Source organism: Xyrauchen texanus, chromosome 38, assembly GCF_025860055.1.
Source record: "Xyrauchen texanus isolate HMW12.3.18 chromosome 38, RBS_HiC_50CHRs, whole genome shotgun sequence".
Classification (NCBI taxonomy): Eukaryota; Metazoa; Chordata; class Actinopteri; order Cypriniformes; family Catostomidae; genus Xyrauchen; species Xyrauchen texanus.
The window spans coordinates 27,988,412-28,007,351 of record NC_068313.1 but is presented as its reverse complement, the minus strand read 5'-3'; the positions used below and the strand labels follow the sequence as shown (position 1 = coordinate 28,007,351).

General features: G+C 43.0%; 1 protein-coding gene across 1 annotated transcript in view; it reads right to left on the bottom strand.

Moving 5' to 3' along the window:
• Positions 1–3,391: 3,391 nt before the first annotated feature.
• LOC127631816 (NXPE family member 3-like) overlaps positions 3,392–18,940 on the bottom strand; it is a 34,398-nt gene continuing 18,849 nt past the window's right edge. The window contains exons 6-7 of the mRNA XM_052110175.1: positions 3,692–4,029; positions 3,392–3,586 (exon numbers count right to left, since the gene is read on the bottom strand). Of these exons, the coding sequence (XP_051966135.1) occupies positions 3,392–3,586; positions 3,692–4,029 (533 nt within the window). The remainder of the gene's footprint in view (positions 3,587–3,691; positions 4,030–18,940) is intronic.

Below are 18,940 nucleotides of genomic sequence, written 5' to 3'. Positions count from 1 at the left end.
GTGGTCATAATGTTCTGGCTGAAGCGCGTGAGAAGCGAGCATGAGTCAGAGGGGGGAGAGAGTTTACGAGCGAGAGCTCGTAATAGCAAAACCAGGCGTGGAAGCCCGAGGGAGGAAAAAGAGCGTACGAGTTCAAGGGGGCGGAGCGAGGGAGTGGGAAGCGAGCACGCTCGCGGAGTGCATGTGTGCGTGCTCGCGGAAGCGGAGATGGGGCAGAGGAGCAGGGTTCGTGACAATATCTCATGAGTTTAGCACTAACTATTTTACGTAATGATAACCAAAAATATAGGGACATTTAATTGCTTGATATTGTAAACAAATACAACTTTTAAACACAAAAAAAAAAAAAAAAAGAAGAAGAAAAAAAGATAGCAATGATATTTAAATATGAAACATTAATGCCATAGGATATCAGCCCTGGCATTCAGAGCTTAGGCTATCAACCTGACAGTCTGAATCCTTCATCCTTCCCCAGACCCATCGTTTACAAAACAATTTATGAAACTTATGATTGTTTACGAAATAATTTATGAAAATATTTCAGTACAGTTTGCTAGGTATATGTAACAGTACTAGTATAGCAATAGCAGTAAAAATAGCATGGGCAATTGGGCATAACTTACCAACTGCAAGATGCAGTCTATGGCCAAAGCACTGCAACCTGGTCCAGTTGTTCAGGGCAGCACCCTTCACCATGTTCGCGGCATTGTCTGTTCTTATACAGACTAGACGACTCTCATCTAGACCCCAAGTAGCCAAAGCTTCTCTCATCCCGTTGCGATGTTCTCACTTGTATGATCCTCTGGGAAAAATGCAGTTTGCAAACAGCGACTTTTCAGGTGGAAGTCCTCATTAATAAAGTGTCAGACTTATATAGGGCTCCATTGTCCGGCTGGACCACAAGTCTGTTGTTGCTGCATAATATTCCACTTGTGCCAGCTCTGTTTCAACTTGTGCCAGCTCTGTTTCAACTTGTGCCTTGCATTTCTCGTACAGCTCTGGGATGGCAACTCTAGAAAAAGAGTTGCGTGATGGTATAACATATTGCTTTTAAAGAGACCGGATCATGTTTTAAAACCCTTTTTGGTAACCGTGTTAATTGGTAGGCTACCATGTCTTTTGCGAGGAGAAATGTTATTGAATCTGTGATTTCTCTCTGCCGTTTGGAACCTTTCTCGTAGGCCTATGGTGTGACATTGGCAAAGGCATCCGAAATAGTTTTTTGCTTGGGATGTTTTTATGCTTTTGCACTCGTCATACAAAGATTTGTGCTGCCGACCTAAATCATCAAGTCTGTAGCCGAAATATTTCCATATTACTGACGATGCATTTCTTTTTGCAACCAAATTCTCCATTTCGGTCTTTTTTGCCTGTTCCTCGCTCATTATCGTCACGCGCAAGCAGAGCATGCACGTCAACGTGCAGCAACGAACTCCGTGTTAAAAATAAATAAACTCTGTGTATCCAAGGATCCATTAACCGGAGTAAATTACATCATATCAGACACGATGTGAATATTGCGGATGCGCACATCGCAATGTCGACGCTGAAACGATAGGCTATATCGTGCAGCCCTAGGAGGGACAGAACAGTATTTTGCATTTTTATGTGTTCTAGGATCTTTAATGAACACCACATTTACTCTGAATTTACTTTAAGTTCTTCATTCCAGGAACATCATAAGCTTGCTTTTTCAGTATACAGTATCTGTCCTCGTGTTCTGAACGTCCAAGTCTTCGATTTGTCATTGATATTGTACACCTTCAAAGTGAGTGTATTATTTTCTACCTCCCTTGACAGAGAGTGTATTTATTTCTGTGTTTGACATTGTGCATTGTGTTGTTTTGTGTCTCTTTTGCTTAAAGACGCCTTCACTATTAACTGTTAACACTTCAGATACTATTAATGGTTTACCATGTGTTTTCACTTTATAATACTGTTCAAGATAACATTAACTCATAAGGAAGAACACTATAAGATCTCATTAATTAATAGTGAGTTACTATGATTTTCACTTTAGAAAACTCTTCCAGATCATTAGTAATTCCTTCATATGGATGTGGTACAATGTAATATGCACAAGTTATCCATTAATGATTACAAAAGATACCCCAAAGAATACAAAGTTTGGACACACAGTTCAACATCCCTTTATTTAAGGTAAGCTGACTAGTTATGATACTATACCAGGCACTGTAGACCAGTGATTTAGAGTAGTGTTATGTTCATACATTTTCAGATGCATCTCTGATGATGCAATTTCATACTGACATTAAAAGTATAATTGTTCACATTTTACTCACTGGATTTTGAGGAGATAATGTTGTGATAAATAATTAATGAGTAGTTCTTTTAATTTACCCATAGTTAGTTAATGGTTCTCTTTAAATTAAATTCAGTATATTGATTAGCTAACAGTGATTATTAATTAAAAGTTAATTGTGTTTATACAGTAGTTAATAAAGTGACTTAAGTGTTAATTTAGTGCTAATCATTTATGTCCTGCATTAATTCCTGCAGTTACATTACTTATTATTCATGTAATAACACAATTAAAACATTAATTGTGTTCATATATACATCAGTTTGCATTTCTGTGACAGCTGGAGTCACTAAGGAGTCGTAAGGGAGAAACGTGGTACTGAGTGTATGACTTGAGTGCAATAACAAACGAGGAAACAAACATTATTAACTCATTGAGCAGAAGTGTGTTTTAGAAAGTAACTTAAAATGAAAGTAATTAGTAATTTGATTACTTTTATGAATTAATAAGTATTCTGATTTCATTTGGGAGATGTAATTTGTTGTGGAATACTGTGACAGGGCGGAGGGCGGGGCTGGATCGTGATTCAGCACACCCGGCCCCTAATCAGGCTAATCAAGCCTCAGAGAGGGATAAAGGCCGACTGGAAGCTGCAGTGAGCAAGAGAGAGAGAGAGAGAGAGAGAGAGAGAGAGAGAGAGAGAGAGAGAGAGATTTAAGGATAGCTGTCAGACACCTTTGTGTGTTTCAGTTTTATATAAAATGTATATTATTATTTATATCGTCAAGCTGGTTCTCGCCTCCTCCTTTCCATTAATCCCTTTACAAATACTTTTAAAAGTAATTTTCCCACACTGTTGAAAGCCTTGTTCACATGAACTATCCCTGTACAATATAAAAAATATGTTTTCTAGAACTTTATTTGACATAAGTCATCAAAGTCATAATTCATATCAACTACCCCTTTTAAATGTTTCTATTTAATTGAAAATACAGTACTGTATGTTACTCACACTTTAAATAATAATACAGTTCTTTGAATAATTCATGTGATGTTCAGAGATACATCACCTGTAGTAGCAGTTATTACTGAACACTGTACATTCCTCCATGTCAAAATAACGTAAATTCATTCCGGGCAAATAAATGAAAGGAAAATATCCATCTCATTTTTTATTACAACAGGGCCTGGATGAATGTTTTCTTTGCTGTAGTGACAGGCTGTCATTTGCCACACATCTAAAATATAAACACCAACATCCTGAAAAGCCCATCGTAGAATTCTGTCCAACTGTAGAGAATACCAGTCACTGCCAAACACATCCTATTACAAACACAGAGAAACTTCTGAGGAACAACATCAACCATAAACTTGCAATGACAGAGTGACCTCCATGTATATGAACACTGGGTACCATTACCATCTTACCTTATAGCCAGTGTTGACAGTCTTTATTACGATGATCGTTTCTGGTGCCCGTTGTAACAATGCCAGGATAGCTTTTCGGATCCATAACACTCTGTGGGTGAAGAAATCCAGAGGGTATGTGGTGAAATGGGGCCCCAGATTAAACACAATGACAGTGTGGGGTCCTCCAGCCAGGTCATCAATCTCATTACTGATGTAGTGCAGATTCGCCACTGATGTTTTCCGACACCGCAGAGGAACACCGTGAGCCCTCCAATGTAAGTCAATGTTGTTCTCCACATCTACTGCTATGAGCGGCCCTGTCTGATATTCAACATGCAGATTCATCTGCTTCAGGGCTGCAGAACAGAAAGTGACACTAATGGTGAAGATACAAATGTTCTGTGTCTAAGAATCTGACTGTATGCTATATCACAGAGAGGAATGCAATGATTGAACTATAATCATAAAGCAAACAAAGACTATTTATAAGGCTGGAATGTATGTAATCTCACTTGGTACTGCTTTCACAAAGAATTCAAACCACTGTCTCATAGTAGAGTCTCCCATCATGTAGATGTGTTTGTCTTTCAGGCACCGTGTTGTTGTTTGCATTGTGAAATGACGGGTGCTACACACAAAGGAAGTCCACACATCATTCAGGTAAAATCCAGCTGGAACTGGTGTGTGCAAGGCAGGACGACATTTCTTAGTTACACCTGTTAGATAGAGGAAATAGAGACTGAAAGGAATGTATTCTCCAAATGAATGAGTTTCCATAAATATTGTTGTGTATTTACACTGCACCTGCCAGCCCCTTCACAACTATAAGGTGATAAACAGTGCTGCTCATAACGGATTACATGTAATCATGAGATTATGTAATCAGATTACAAAAACCCTGTATTTGTAATTATATTATTTGTTAATTTTTATTGATTACATATTACTTATTATTCAGGCAACAGCAAGAGATTGTTAATAATTTAATGATCACTCAATTTATTGATAATTCTTTTTTAATTTTTCAATTAAATTAGCCTACAACTGATATATTTTCAGAAAGTCTTCAAATGTTTTGGTAAAGGGGGGTGGGGTCAGGGCCGGTTCTAGACATTTGGAGGCCCTAGGCAAAATGTATGTTGGAGGCCCCCCGCCATGCCCTCCTCCCCTCCACCTTTCAGAATTCACGAGTTCACACTTACATCAAATTAAATAGAGTAAAGATTATGCGTATTTGGCATGCTGTCCAGGGGAGGGCTCCAGGCTCTGAATTTTGGCCAGATTTACACAGTATTACATTGGATTGCATTGTATTTTGGATTGTGTTGTTTACATCCAATAAGAGATTATTAAAAATCAAAGTGAGGAGATGGGGGTGGTGGAGGGATGCTGATAAACTGTCAATGAACAGAGGTAAGTCTGCAGTATATATACCTCTTATCTCGTTGATTATCTGAATGTGCTCCTCCGAACTTTGTTAATAAAACATAATTTAATAAAAAGACTTGAAAACAAATATGATTCCTAACCATTTTATTTATACAAAACCTGTTATCAGTATTTTTATATTTTTACTTAAATGTGCATATTAATGTAACTTTAATTAAGGTAAACAAAAAAAATCATCTGAAAAGTCATCTTTTTTTTTTTTAGCAGTCAGGAAGTTTTTTGCAGTAATTTGTTCAGTAATTTATTTATGGTAACACACTAACCCACTATTTGGGATAATGAACAGTTTTGTTTTTGATAGACTAAATATAGTCATACATAGGTATGTATTGTAGAGAAATACCGTATCGGTTACCTAACGTAACCTCGGTTCTCTCTAGATGAGGGAACGAGTATTGCGTAAGCTAGCTTACGCTACGGGAAAGATTCATCTTTTCTGAGATATTGAAGCCAAAAAATTATCCTTAATTTTTGTATCCATTGTCAACGCAGTGTGGCAGCTGCAGACCTTGAGCCGGGCTAGCTAGCGAGCTCATAGGTTGCTCTCGCGGCAACTGCTGCAGCCTATAGACGAGCTTGGGCGAACTCGCATCCAATGAGAGGCGTCCGCGCTCACTGCATCAAAGCCCGCCAAAATGGGCGTGACTAGAGTGCATATAAGCGTGGTTCGTAGGCTGGAACCCTGATTTTCATCTCTTCAGCGAAGCTCTTCGCATCGCTGACCTGGAAGCCGCGTCGTCGTTCGAGGGGCATCAAGCAAGCGTGGACAGCGCTAGAAGAAGCCGGCCGTCTCAGCCACCTTCAGCCATCCTGTGAGCTACGCCATCCGACGACGTATCCTTTTAAAGCAAGCTAGTTCTCACGAACTATTCACAAAAGAGTACGGCGTCTTTTTCAAGATGCCTCGCTCCACTTGCGCCTCATGTCGCGCCCTTCTCAGCACAGGAGACCGCCACATCATCTGCGCTCTCTGCCTGGGACTGGGGCACGCAGAGCTCGCCCTCGCTGAGGGCGGATCGCATTCTGTGAGGAGCTACCGATGTCGACCCTGCGGGCTCGACTCGAAGCGCTCAAAGCAGAAACCGCCGCGCCGCCTTACCTTCAGCAGCGCAGGAAGAAGCGCCCGCTCACAAAGGCTGCGGAAACTGTGGTTGAAGCGACTGCCTCGCCGAGCCTCTCCCTCGAGCATCGCTTTCACCCTCCCGCCCCGGGGCCGCGCAGTTGCCGCCGGCGGCCGCACTGCTGCCATCTCGGATGACGAGGCGGAGGATAAGGGCCGCTGTTCCATCATGGCTTCGGACAGCGAGGTGGTCAGGCTCCCAAGCCTCCTCCTCGGCCCAGGAATCCAGCAGGACCCGCGCCCGAGTCGAAGGGGAGTTAACACGCCTCCTCACACAGGCCGTCGACCGCCTCGGGCTCAGTGGTCACCGCCCCTGAGCAGGCACCCAACAGACTCGGCGGCTGCTTTCTTCAAAGCCATCGCCGCTCTACACCCGCGGCCGGGCCGCTCCCTTCCTGCGGAATTACATACAGAGCTTGCAAAGTCGTGGAATGCTCCTTTTTCAGCCAGGACCCGTTCCCCGTCTCCACCTCTCTGCGCGTCGGTTGGGCGGCGCCACTGAGAGAGGCTACTCATCCATTCCCCGGTCGAGGACTTCGGTAGCAGCACACCTTTGTCCGCCCTCCGCGAGATGGCGTTCCAAGCCTGTGCTCCCGTCTAAGGCCTGCAGAGCGACTTCCGCCTATGTTGGCGCGCCTATTCCGCCGCCCGGCCAAGCGCATCTGCGCTGCACTCAATGGCCGTTTTACAGATCCTACAAGCAGACCTTCTTCGGAGTGGGATGAGAAAGGCAGGCACCCAGAGGCTGTTACTGATCTCTGGCGACAGACCTCGCCGACAGCTACAAAGCTGCAGCCCAAGCTCTAGGGAAGTGCATGGCATCGCTGACTGTGACCGAGACACTTATGGCTAACACTAGCCGACATGGGAGAAGCAGAGCTCCACGTTCCTCAACGCACGCTCTCTCCGACCGGTCTCTTCGGCTCCGCGGTGAGTGGCATTGTTGACCGCTTCTCAGAAGTCCAGAAAGCCACCCAAGCCATGAACCTCTTCCTGCCGCGTCGGCTAAGCTCCTCTGCAGGCCGCTCACGTGACCAGCCTCCTGCACGAGCCTCTTCACAGCGCCCAGTTCAACAAACTCAGACTTCTCAGCGTCGACAGGGCGGCCGCCCTCGATCAGCGTTCAGACAGCCGCCGCAGACCGCCGCCCCAGCGGGCCTCGATTTAAGGTAGCGCTGAAACCAGAGCAACTGAAGTCTTCCTAACTTTGTTGAACAAACGACGGCTCAGTCCCACCGCGGCCGGACCACCGTCAAAACTTTGCCCCCTGTCAGTCCCCTTCTCTCAGGCTACTACAGTGGTGAATTTAGCAGCCAACAAGCCGGTGACACTGCCCGCTTGCCTGCACTCAAACGCCGTTTTCACGGCGACCCAAATAAATCTTGTAAAGAGCAAACATGTCTTATGTGTAGAAAAAATGCCCACAACCCAGTGTTCTTCCCTACACACAAGCATAACACATCCCGTGCCCCTATCAGAGCACGCTCTCATAAAGCGGTTACGAACCGCTCGAGCGTCAGAGTCAATGAAGGCGCCCACAAATGCGTGCGCGCGCCCATTCTCTGCCCGCTCTGTCACATGACCAGCCCTATGTGTAGAAAATGTGCCCACAATCCAGTGTTCACTTCTGAACGCCCAGCTCTCAGCCCCGGCGTCGAGCAAACCGCGGGAAGCGTACGCCCCCTGTCTCACGGACTCCATCAAGGACCCGGAAGGCTCCCAGGCGCTCCTGAGACAGCGGACCTAGAGTGCAAGAAGTTAGCTCCGGAGGTGGTAAGACCGCTCCGTCCCCCGGTGGAGGGCCGGGAGGAGAATCCTTTGTTTTTTCATTTGCCGCAGCCCCTGTACCCAAATTCTCAATAAAAGAGCTATTTCCTTTACCTCTGGGCCACATGGCCCGCAAATGCTGTTCTCACGGCACTCTGCTTTCAGGTCTCAACAGTCCCGGCTTTCTGGATGCGGTGCCCCCGCCCTCAGCCCCACGACTGTTCCCCGGCTGGCTGATTCAGACGAGTCCAGAGGACGCCAGCGTCGGACCTCCTCCTCAGTCACAAACCCGCCCCCCACCGGGTGCGCGGAGCAAGGTAAGTGCATTGAGTTTGCTCTCAGCACCAGAGCCTCGGGGTGCCACGTGCCCCCCGACGCCATGTTACCTGTTCCGCACCGCTGCGAAGCCCTGCCGGGTACGTCCAAAATTCTCGTCCCCTTGGTGCCCCTAGCACGGAGCTTAGAGGCGTGGCTTTCACTGCCCAACCCGTCGCGATGGCTGCACCAGACCATTCGACTCGGTTACGCAATTCAGTTTGCCAGGTCTCCGCCCCCCTTCGTGGGCGTTCATTTCTCCGCAGTGCACGACAGACACGCTCAGTCCCTGCACGAAGAAATCGCCTCCCTTTTAATCAAGGACACAATAGAGCCTGTCCCTCCAACTGAAACGAAGAAGGGTTTCTACAGCCTTACTTCGTTGTACCCAAGAAAGGCGGCGGCGTACGACCGATCTTGGACTTGCGAGTTCTCAATCGGACCCTGTCCAAACTCCCGTTCAAAATGCTCACCCAGAAACAAATTCTATTTGGCGTCCGGCATATAGATTGGTTCACAGCGATGGACCCTGAAGGACGCGTACTTCCACGTCTCGATTCTCCCTCGACATCGACCCTTTCTGCGGTTTGCGTTCGACGGCCAGGCGTATCAGTACAAAGTCCTCCCCTTCGGCCTGTCTCTGTCCCCTCGCGTCTTCACGAAGGTCGCAGAGGCGGCTCTTGCCCCGCTCCGAGGAGCTGGCATATGCATACTCAATTACCTCGACGATTGGCTCATTCTGGACTCCTCGCGGGAATTACTATGCGCACACAGAGACCAGGTGCTCAAGCACCTCGGCCGTTTAGGGTTTCAGGTCAACTGGGAGAAGAGCAAGCTCACCCCGGTCCAGAGCATCTCTTTTCTCGGTTTGGAGTTAGTCTCAATGACAGCACGTCTCTCCAGTGAGCTGGTAGACCTGTTTGCCTCCCAGGAAACCTCCCACTGCCCGCGCTGGTATGCCCTCACAGAGGCTCCCCTCGGGACAGATGCTCTGGCGCACAGCTGGCCCGCGGGGCTGCGCAAGTACGCTTTTCCCCCAGTGAGCCTTCTTGCACAGGTGCTATGCAAGGTCAGGGAGGACGAGGAGCAAGTCACTCTGGTGGCCCCCTACTGGCCCACCCGGACGTGGTTTTTGGATCTCACGCTCCTCATGACAGCCCCTCCCTGGCGAATTCCCCTGAGGAAGGATCTTCTTTCTCAGGGATGGGGCACGCTCTGGCATCCGCACCCAGACCTCTGGAGCCTCCACGTCTGGCCCCTGGACGGGACGCGGAAGAGCTAGCCGGCCTACCACCGGCCGTCATAGACACTATCAACCAAGCCAGAGCCCCTTCGACCAGGCATCTTTACGCCCTAAAGTGGCGTCTGTTCGCAGACTGGTGTTCTTCCCGAGCCGAAGACCCACAGAAGTGCGTGGTTAGGTCAGTGCTCGTGTTTCTACAGGAGAGGCTGGAGAGGAGGCTGTCCCCCTCCACCCTCAATGTGTATGTCACTGCTATCGCGGCCCACCACGACACGGTAGACGGCAAGTCTCTTGGTAAACACGACTTAATTGTCAGGTTCCTAAAAGGTGCCCGGAGGTTGACTCCCTCCCGGCCTAACCTGTTCCCCTCCTGGGATCTCTCGGTTGTCCTCACGGGACTCCAGAGACCCCCCTTCGTGCCGCTAGACTCAGTTGGACTCAGGGCCCTCTCTCTCAAGACCGCCCTGCTGATCGCGCTCGCCTCCATCAAGAGGGTCGGGGACCTGCAAGCATTCTCTGTTAGCGACTCTTGCCTGGAGTTCGGTCCGGCAGACACTTTCGTGATCTTAAGGCCGCGACCGGGCTATGTGCCCAAGGTTCCTACCACACCCTTCAGGGATCAGGTAGTGAACCTGCAAGCGCTGCCCCAGGAGGAGGCAGACCCAGCCCTTTCACTGCGGTGTCCAGTACATGCTTTACGTACCTATCTGGACCACTAGACGCTCTGAGCAGCTCTTCATCTGCTTTGGGGGACAGCAGAAAGGGAACGCTGTCTCCAAGCAGAGACTCGCCCTCTGGGTTGTCGATGCCATTTCCTTGGCTTATCACACCCAGGCCGTGCCCCCCACCCCCCCTTGCGGGTCCGAGCTCACTCCACCAGGAGTGTTGCGTCCTCGTGGGCACTGGCTAGGGGCACCGCTTGAGCAGACATCTGTAGAGCAGCGGGCTGGGCAACACCTAACACTTTTGCGAGATTCTATAATCTCCGAGTTGAGTCAGTATCGTCCCGTGTTTTCTCAGGTCCGAGCCCGTAGAACTCGGTAGCACGCTGACGATCTGACCGGGTGAACCGCTTGCGCCTAGCGCCCTTTCCCCCTAACCAAGGGAAAACAGTGCGCCTCTGTTCCCAGGAGATCCCATTTTTTGGGCCGCTGGTTGACTCCTCCCTAGCCTTCGCGGGTCCGCAGTTCAGCAGAGGAACTCGCCGACCCAAACCACTGCGGGTACCGCAAGCTACCTTGTACTGGTATAGGTGCTCCACGGGTAAGGCCTCCTGTTCGGATTCCCCCTGTGTGTAGTGCCATGGTACTGTCCCCTCACGAGCTGACTCCCGTGTCTCCCTTAGGCAGTTACAGCTGCCTCGGTCGCCGTGCTGTATGCTTCCCCCCTCTACGAGGCTGGATCTACCACCGCACCAACTTTTCCACATAGGTCCTAAGTTAGGCCATCTGATGTATTTGCCACTAAAATTTGCCTCCCCTCCCGGGTAGGTGTGGCCTCCGCAGGGTCTTCTCCACCCTGAATGAGGGCTAAGACCCCCTTCCCTCAATGTGTGTAAGGGCCCCGGCCGTAGTTGCTCTATGCGAGAAACATAGAGAGAAAAGAGGCCCAGCCAGGCGGCCATCACCTTGTTCCCCCCTCCAGGGTATCGATAAGGAGTCTGATGGCTTAAAATGGGGCATTGGGGAAGGGTACGTGCAGCCTGATACAGCTGGTCGTTCTGCACGTAAGAATACCTGCTCGCTCCTGTATCAGCAGTTCACGTACACGGCTCAGCGCATGGCACTTTTTAAGTGGACCCCTAGTGTCGCTTCTCTGACACAACGTGGAGAGAGCGACAGAAGGGGAACGTCTAGGTTACGTACGTAACCTCCATTCCCTGATGGAGGGAACGAGACGTTGTGTCTCCCCTGCCACGTCACTGAGCCGAGCCACTTTCCGGACCATTTCCGGCTCCTCAGAAAAATCCTGAATGAACTCCCGTATTTGCGCCGCTTAAATACCCGTATGTCCGGGGGCAGGACATGCAAATACTGGTTGCCAACTCTCATTGGCCTTTTTTCATAGTTCAGAGGTGAATATCGTCACTCAAGAGAGACCCCTAGTGTCGCTTCTCTGACACAACGTCTCGTTCCCTCCATCAGGGAATGGAGGTTACGTACGTAACCTAGACGGTAACATGCCAATTTTCATAAATTTGGCAGAGCTATAACATAAGAAACAGCATTTTTTTTTTTACAACTGTTTTTATGCTGTAATTGTACATAAATAGGCTGTCGTACTTTTTATCCACCCGAGGGAGCCACAAGACAAGAAATGCCTTCAAAGAGTACTAACAGTTTATACTGAAATATTTTGCCATTCAGACACTCAGACTTTGTCTGTAAATCAGACAAATAAATTATTAAATTAACAGCTTTTTTATTCTTAATTTCTCCTTTAGAAGAAAGAATAGCTTCTGTTTGTCAGTTCCTTTGGATAACAGCGTCTGCTTAATGAAGAACAGGGGTCGCACAAGGTCCTTAAAGAGCTTGAATTTAGTTTTTCGAAATCGAAGGTCTGGAAAACCTGGAAAATTGGCTTGATTTGTGGAAAAGTGCTTAAAGGTGCTTGAAATTAAAAATGGATTGTGCATGCGATTTTTACAAATTATAAAAAAGTCATTAAAGTCTATAATGATATTTGTAATATTACCCAAAGGCAGGACACAAACCGCCCTTTATTGGAAGAGCTGTAACTGACAGTACAGCTGCCTTCTAGCTTGAATTAGTCTGCAGGGACCATCTACAAAGTGCCAAATCGAAAAGCGATACAACAAAACTATTCAATAAGTTCACTGTTACACATTGTAGTGTCACCAAATTCAGTTCACACATCAATGGTCTCCTGCTGGTTATACTACAACACTTATTTTGGGGAAAAAATGCTTTTACATAATTTGGGTTATTTAAAATGTTTTTATTTGCTTATGGTTAACTGATAGATCTCATGGCTGCTGCCATTAAACCAATCAAATGAATGATGCATAGGGTGACTAAGTAACTAGCCAATCAGAAGAAACTTTCAATTAAGCTCTACCTGCATTGATCTTGTTTTAGTCAGCAAAAATACCTATGACCTGGAAAGGAATCTTTCAATTCTTTATGCATTGGATTCCCCTGTAATTATTTTCTTTTTTTCCAGTTCCATCATTAAATGCAAGTAATCTTTTGTTTTTATAGTCTTTTCATTATAATTATTAACATAGTTAGTTTAAGTATACTTGAAAACCTGTTCAGACTCTAGATTTAGATCTTGTGTGTAAGTAACTTAAATGTTACTTAATTTAAGCTCCAATCAAATTTATAATGTTTAATCTACATGTAGATCAGAAATAAATAGCATACAAAGACACACATGAGGTACCTATCCTATCATTACCATGTGTTGAAACATTACTCAGATAACATTAGGAATATTGATTTGAGTAACACTAGAAATGTGATGTTTACTTGTTTGTTTAGTTCATAGTTTGTTTAAGTACTATTTGCATAAAGTGCCAACTATAGCTTTACATATAGGTCAACCGATTTACATATTGCCAAATGATTTTACAACAGAAACTGACTTTATTTTGACAAAAGGTTGAAGTTTAGTCTCTACCCATTTTCCTAGGTTAGAGAGGCAATTTAAAAACAATGGGTAGAGTTAAAAAAAAAAGGAAACAGAGCTCAGAGGAAACACTTATGTGCAATGGCAGGAGGAATGAGTGCTAACATTTCAAAGAGAGATACAGGATATTCCTCAGAAATCTGGTCTGAACTCTCTCTGAATCTGTTTGGTCAAGATCATAAGAAAAACCGTCATTGGCTATGGGTCATATGGACCAGAAATTGAAGCGGAGTGTGGGATTTGATTAGTAAACAACAGAAGAATAAAGCCTAAAATGGAGAAAAAAAAATCTGATTGTGAAACTAAGGAGACATCATTATGCAAGATAAAAAAGACTTGAAATTGAACAGGTGTTCCTAATAATCCTTTAGGTGAGTGTAGTTTGTTATAGGACAGCCTTTTCTGTTTTCTAGTTCTGTTCTTGCTTGTTCATTTAAATGTATCAAATGGTTTGATGTACTCTCTGTCATTTGCAATGTATGCATGATGAAATTAATGAGCCAACTTTTTTAAAAGAGCTGTGGTAAGATTCTTGAAACACAAAATTTTGCCATGTTTTATGGATTGCTCAGAATGCAGTTAAGGTGAACAAATGTAAAATATAATGTCTGCTTTGTCTTGTAGGTCCAAAACAAGTTATCACGATACTTACAACAAAGACGTCACCCTTCCGAGGCCATCAAGCGGCCTTGTCGTCAAGCACCACGCAAAGTAACAATTACATGAAAAGGGACATATATTGTTCTGCATTACCCTCTACCTCAACACAACATTCGTATCCTAGACGTTTTGTTGTTATTGCAGATTTTTTTTTCTATTTACGTTTTACAGTTGGAACCTTTCTCATTATGATTGATTGACTGGTCTGTATCAAATGTAGTGAAGGGGCCAGCTCGCATATGCATATATAATTTGTTTATTGGCCCTTGACAGTATATATTATATACACATTTTAAGACTGGCAATTTTCTACATTTTTAATATTGTTGAAAATGAGCTTATTGCACCACATATCACAACCTCTTGATTTTGTACTATACTAAATACCTACCAATATACTTTGTATGTAATAATTACAATACACACATGATGCCACCCTTTTAAAACTAGTGTGTATCTACTATTTGTCTTGTTTTCTTTTTTTTTTCAGAAGGACCACATAAATCTCTGTGCCAGCAAGAGATATTTAGCATGATCTTGCAAACAAAAATAAATCATCAGATGAAATGCATGTTTAAAATGAACTGATCCACAATCCTGGATGGAGCAATAAGAGGTTTTAAACGAGAGACATATGATCCATGTCACACCATTTATGTCAGGTTTTCTGATAATATGGGAGTACCTGAAGAGGCTGTGGACTTGGGTGGACCAAGAAGGGAATTTCTAAGACTTCTAATGGAAGTTTTTCCCCAATCTCCCATGTTTGAGGGAAAAGAAGGCAAAATGAATTTGGTCCTTGACAGTAGTGGTATATACTGACTGTAATGCTGAATGCCAGATAATAATTTATTTAATTTATATCACTATTTATATAAAATGTATATATTTATTTTATATGATGGTATTTGTCAAGTTTTTGTATGCATGCACTGTCAAATAAATTATTTTATTTTAATTTTATGTATTGACTGCTCTATTTCTTGAACAAAGTTCTCCATACAGCCTCTCGTGAACAAAAAAAATCTGTAGCTTCTCTTTGAATTTGTTCGGTACATTGACATTATTTAAATTTTCTAATTTTCTTGACAATATTAATTTCTAATTTCATTTTCATTGCTACTTACTCCCAAAATGAAAAACTGCACTTGATAAAAGAACAGGATGAATTTGAATAACATCTTTATAGCTGTTTAACATCATGTTAGGATAAGCTAAGCAAGTCTTGCACAGATATTTCCTGGTTTGAGAGCGACTTCCTGCTTAAGTAGGAACTTCCTGTGTCAGTGAAAGTAATGGATACTAAAAAGATGAGACAAAATACACAAGTATATACATATGTGAAAGTGACAATATGTGTGTGTGAAAGGAGAATGTATGTGTGAGTGTAAAATGTATGTATGTGAAAGAAGAATGTATGTATGTGAAAGGGCCAGAATATATGTATGTGAAAGAATGTATGTGTGTGTGTGTGAGTAAAATATATGTATGTGAAAGGAGAATGTATGTATGTGAGAGGGCCAGAATGAATAATGTCTTGTACGGCCCCTCATAGAACTGCATACACTTGAATTTAACTTAACGTTTTCTTCAGTAGAGGTCATGGCCACTATTACAGATGTAAATTGACCAACATCTTCTACAACTTCTCTTGTAATAGCTTTGGATTGGCCATGCATGGTTTCGCACGTACACTTATCTGGTGAAACATCAAATCAAAACAGAGGTAAGACACACCCGAATTTAGATTGGTCAAGCAGCATTTGCTGTTCTAAACGGAAATTCCCTTTTTGTCTTTGCAAACCAAGTACACTTGAATTGATGCCAAATATTAGTCGTCACTAATCTGACGCAGTCTTGCGGTAACATATGAATCGTAAGTTTGGGAAAAACATTGTCAGAGTCATTCAGAATAAATCAAATGTTTACAATTTATTGACCAGGTAACATAATACATTCATCAATTCCAATTAGACAGTGATAAGTCAAATTTAGACATTTTATCAAAACCTAAGAAATTCAAATTGTAATCTCCTGATATAAATTATGCACAGTAAACTGTGTGGGATCTTCTGACTACACAGAACCATGAACAATGTGTCACATCTCCTTAAATACCCAAACCATGAACAAAGGGAATTTTGGGAGTGGTTGGGTTTGGAAGTCCTGGGGACATACCTCATTAACATACAAGCAGGGATGGGGACAGACCTCCAGAATTATAAAGCATTTGGCAAAGACCTTATAACTTTGTTGTCATTAAGTTTTACAAACCTGGGAATAAGAGCACTATACCAGACGCACTGAGACATTTTAAATGATACCAAACTACACTAGCTACATTATCTGTATACATCAGATATGATATTTTGTTACATACAGATCTTAGGTGAGTTTGAGGTGATTCTGGGCTGAAGGGGAATGATGAGGAGGAGAGGGGAGAGAATGGGACAGATGTGGAAGGGCAACAACGAGGTGTGATTTTGCAGTCTTTGCTCAGTGTGGTGTGGTGCCTCAGGAAGAGTTGCTAATTGTGAGAAAGTTATATGTTGATTTTCTCAAAGATCATACATTTGCTCTTTGCCTTTGAATGCAAACACATTGGCACCCTGCCTTGGCACCCTGCCTTACAGTTTAAATTCATATATTGAGCACTTCTTACAAATATAGCAGTAATATAATTGTATTTTTTTTCAGTTTCAAAGAAAGATTTCTGATCTTTGTGTGGAAATGAGGACCTGTCCAAAACTGTTGATGCTGTTTGCGCGACACTATATGTTTAATTGTTTGAAACCATCAGTACATTAGATAATCTGAATAGTGCATAATCTATAAATATTCTGGAGTGAAATTCCAGGGATAACATAAAAGTAATCAAATATTCTATACTTTTATGCATTACAGGATTCTTAAAGTTAACTTTTTCTTAATATGCTTAACCTATTTATCCCTGTATAGATTCATTGTGGAACTTGTGCAAGATGGTTTCACGTACATTATCTTGGAATGACAGCAGCACAAATACCAAAGCTATCCCTTGGTACTGTGTTGTTCAACAGCCCTAACTAAAGAAGCTGTAGGAGAGTTTGGTTATCTCTTAGTAGAGTTAGTGAAAATGTTCATCCCTATAAAAACTTCCCAGGACTATGCAAAGGCATAGTAGGAGGTAGGAGACCACTGATATGTTATCTGTATTTTGTGACACTAACAGTGAAGTTACTGAATATGTTTTCTAAAAACAATCCTCAAAATTATGCAAAGGCATTTTTTTCCAAACTAAGAGTATTAGTATAAACAGCAGGAGACCATTGATGGGTGAACTGAATTTGGTGACACTACAATGTGTAAAAGTGAAGTTCTTGAATATTTTTATAGTATCGCTTTTTGGTTTTGCACTTTGCAGACGGTCCCTGCAGACTGTCAATGTAATTTGTCCAGGTCAGAGACCTGCATGAAGTTGGCCCCCCACCCAACAGTATTAGTTTTATTTTAAGATATACTTCAGGTATATCCATATAAAAATATTTACTAAATGAACTTTGTATTTATTAAATGTATTCATTTTAATTTGGATTATTTCATTTTTACATCAAGTTTACATAATTATTACATCAAGTTTTTAAAAGTAAAGATTTTCTTATTTCTTGTATCAAATCCTCTGGTTTGTGACCAAATTAATTAATCTGCTGGATCATTTGCATCAATCCATCTGTACTCCTTTCCCATAACTGGCAAGAGCTATTGAGTGGAGTGAGCAGAGCTTGACAGGAATGAAAGCAGGATTTTTTAGCAACAAGCTAAACACTTAAAGGTACAGTTCACCCATAAATGAAAATAATTTTAATTGCGATTTCAATGTTTTGTGAAAAATGGTTTGTCTGTTTGTTTGTTTTGTTTTTTTTATTCACAGTGATAATTATCAGTTATTGTACGGTTTCAGAAACCAGAATTGTAAGAGGATTAAGATGGGCAAGGAGGAGGTGAGAATTGGCTTGTCAATATAAATAATGTTTAATTAAACTCAAAACAAAAAGCACAAACATAAACACACACATGACGGACATGCCCGTAATTCTCTCTCTCTCGAACCGTCGTCACCGGCCGCCTTTATCCCTCCAGTCCAGCCCGGCCCCACCCCCCTCCGCTCCACAACAATATAGCACAAAGTCATGTGGACTACTTTATGGTTCTTTTAGACTGTTTTTGTTTTTGTTTTTTGGTGGATTTGTATCCTTTGTGCTTTTTTAACCATTATCTAGGTCAAGGGTATTCAATTCCAAAAGTTCGCAGAGGTCCGATCTCTACATTTCTTTCCCAGCAAAGGTCTGGATTATAGTATGTAGTGTACACGGTCATATGGCTATGAAATTAAATAATTTTTTATAGTTTTTATAACTTGCCTTGTAAATAAATAAACAAATAAATAAATATGTAGGGTATTACATATATAATTTAGAGATGTGGACTCAATCAGTTAAAATGGGTATTTTGCATGCATTTCACCACCATAATATGTAGGGTAATTTGCACGAATGCGAAATATTTGAGCTATGGACTAGATTAAACTGTCCTTGTTGTACCTTATTAGGTAATGAAATGTATAAGGGAATTAGTCGTGTTCGACAAGCATTATAAATGAGATAAATAACAAATAACTAAAATTATTTGTCTTTAATAGATTCTCCACCACTGAAATGATAATACAACGTCTAGTTGTATCAGCTCACAATTTCTACTGTAAGGAATTAGATTTAATAAGTGAATTATGATTAATTCACTTATTGGAGTGATATTATTCTCATGGTTTATTGAAAGTAATATCGCATGTATTTAGGCATAGTTTTCAGAAACAGGGGTGAGATTATTTATCAAAATATACCACAGTCACAGTCTTTTAACACAGACAAACTTTATTACTATTCTAAACATAAATCTAATCTAACACATATATACATGAGACAGGTTGGTGAGTAGTGACAGAATGTGAAATAACTGATCAGTACAGTCAAGATGAACTCTATGGAGTCTATCGACAATGCCTTAAGAACCATTTATCCTTCTT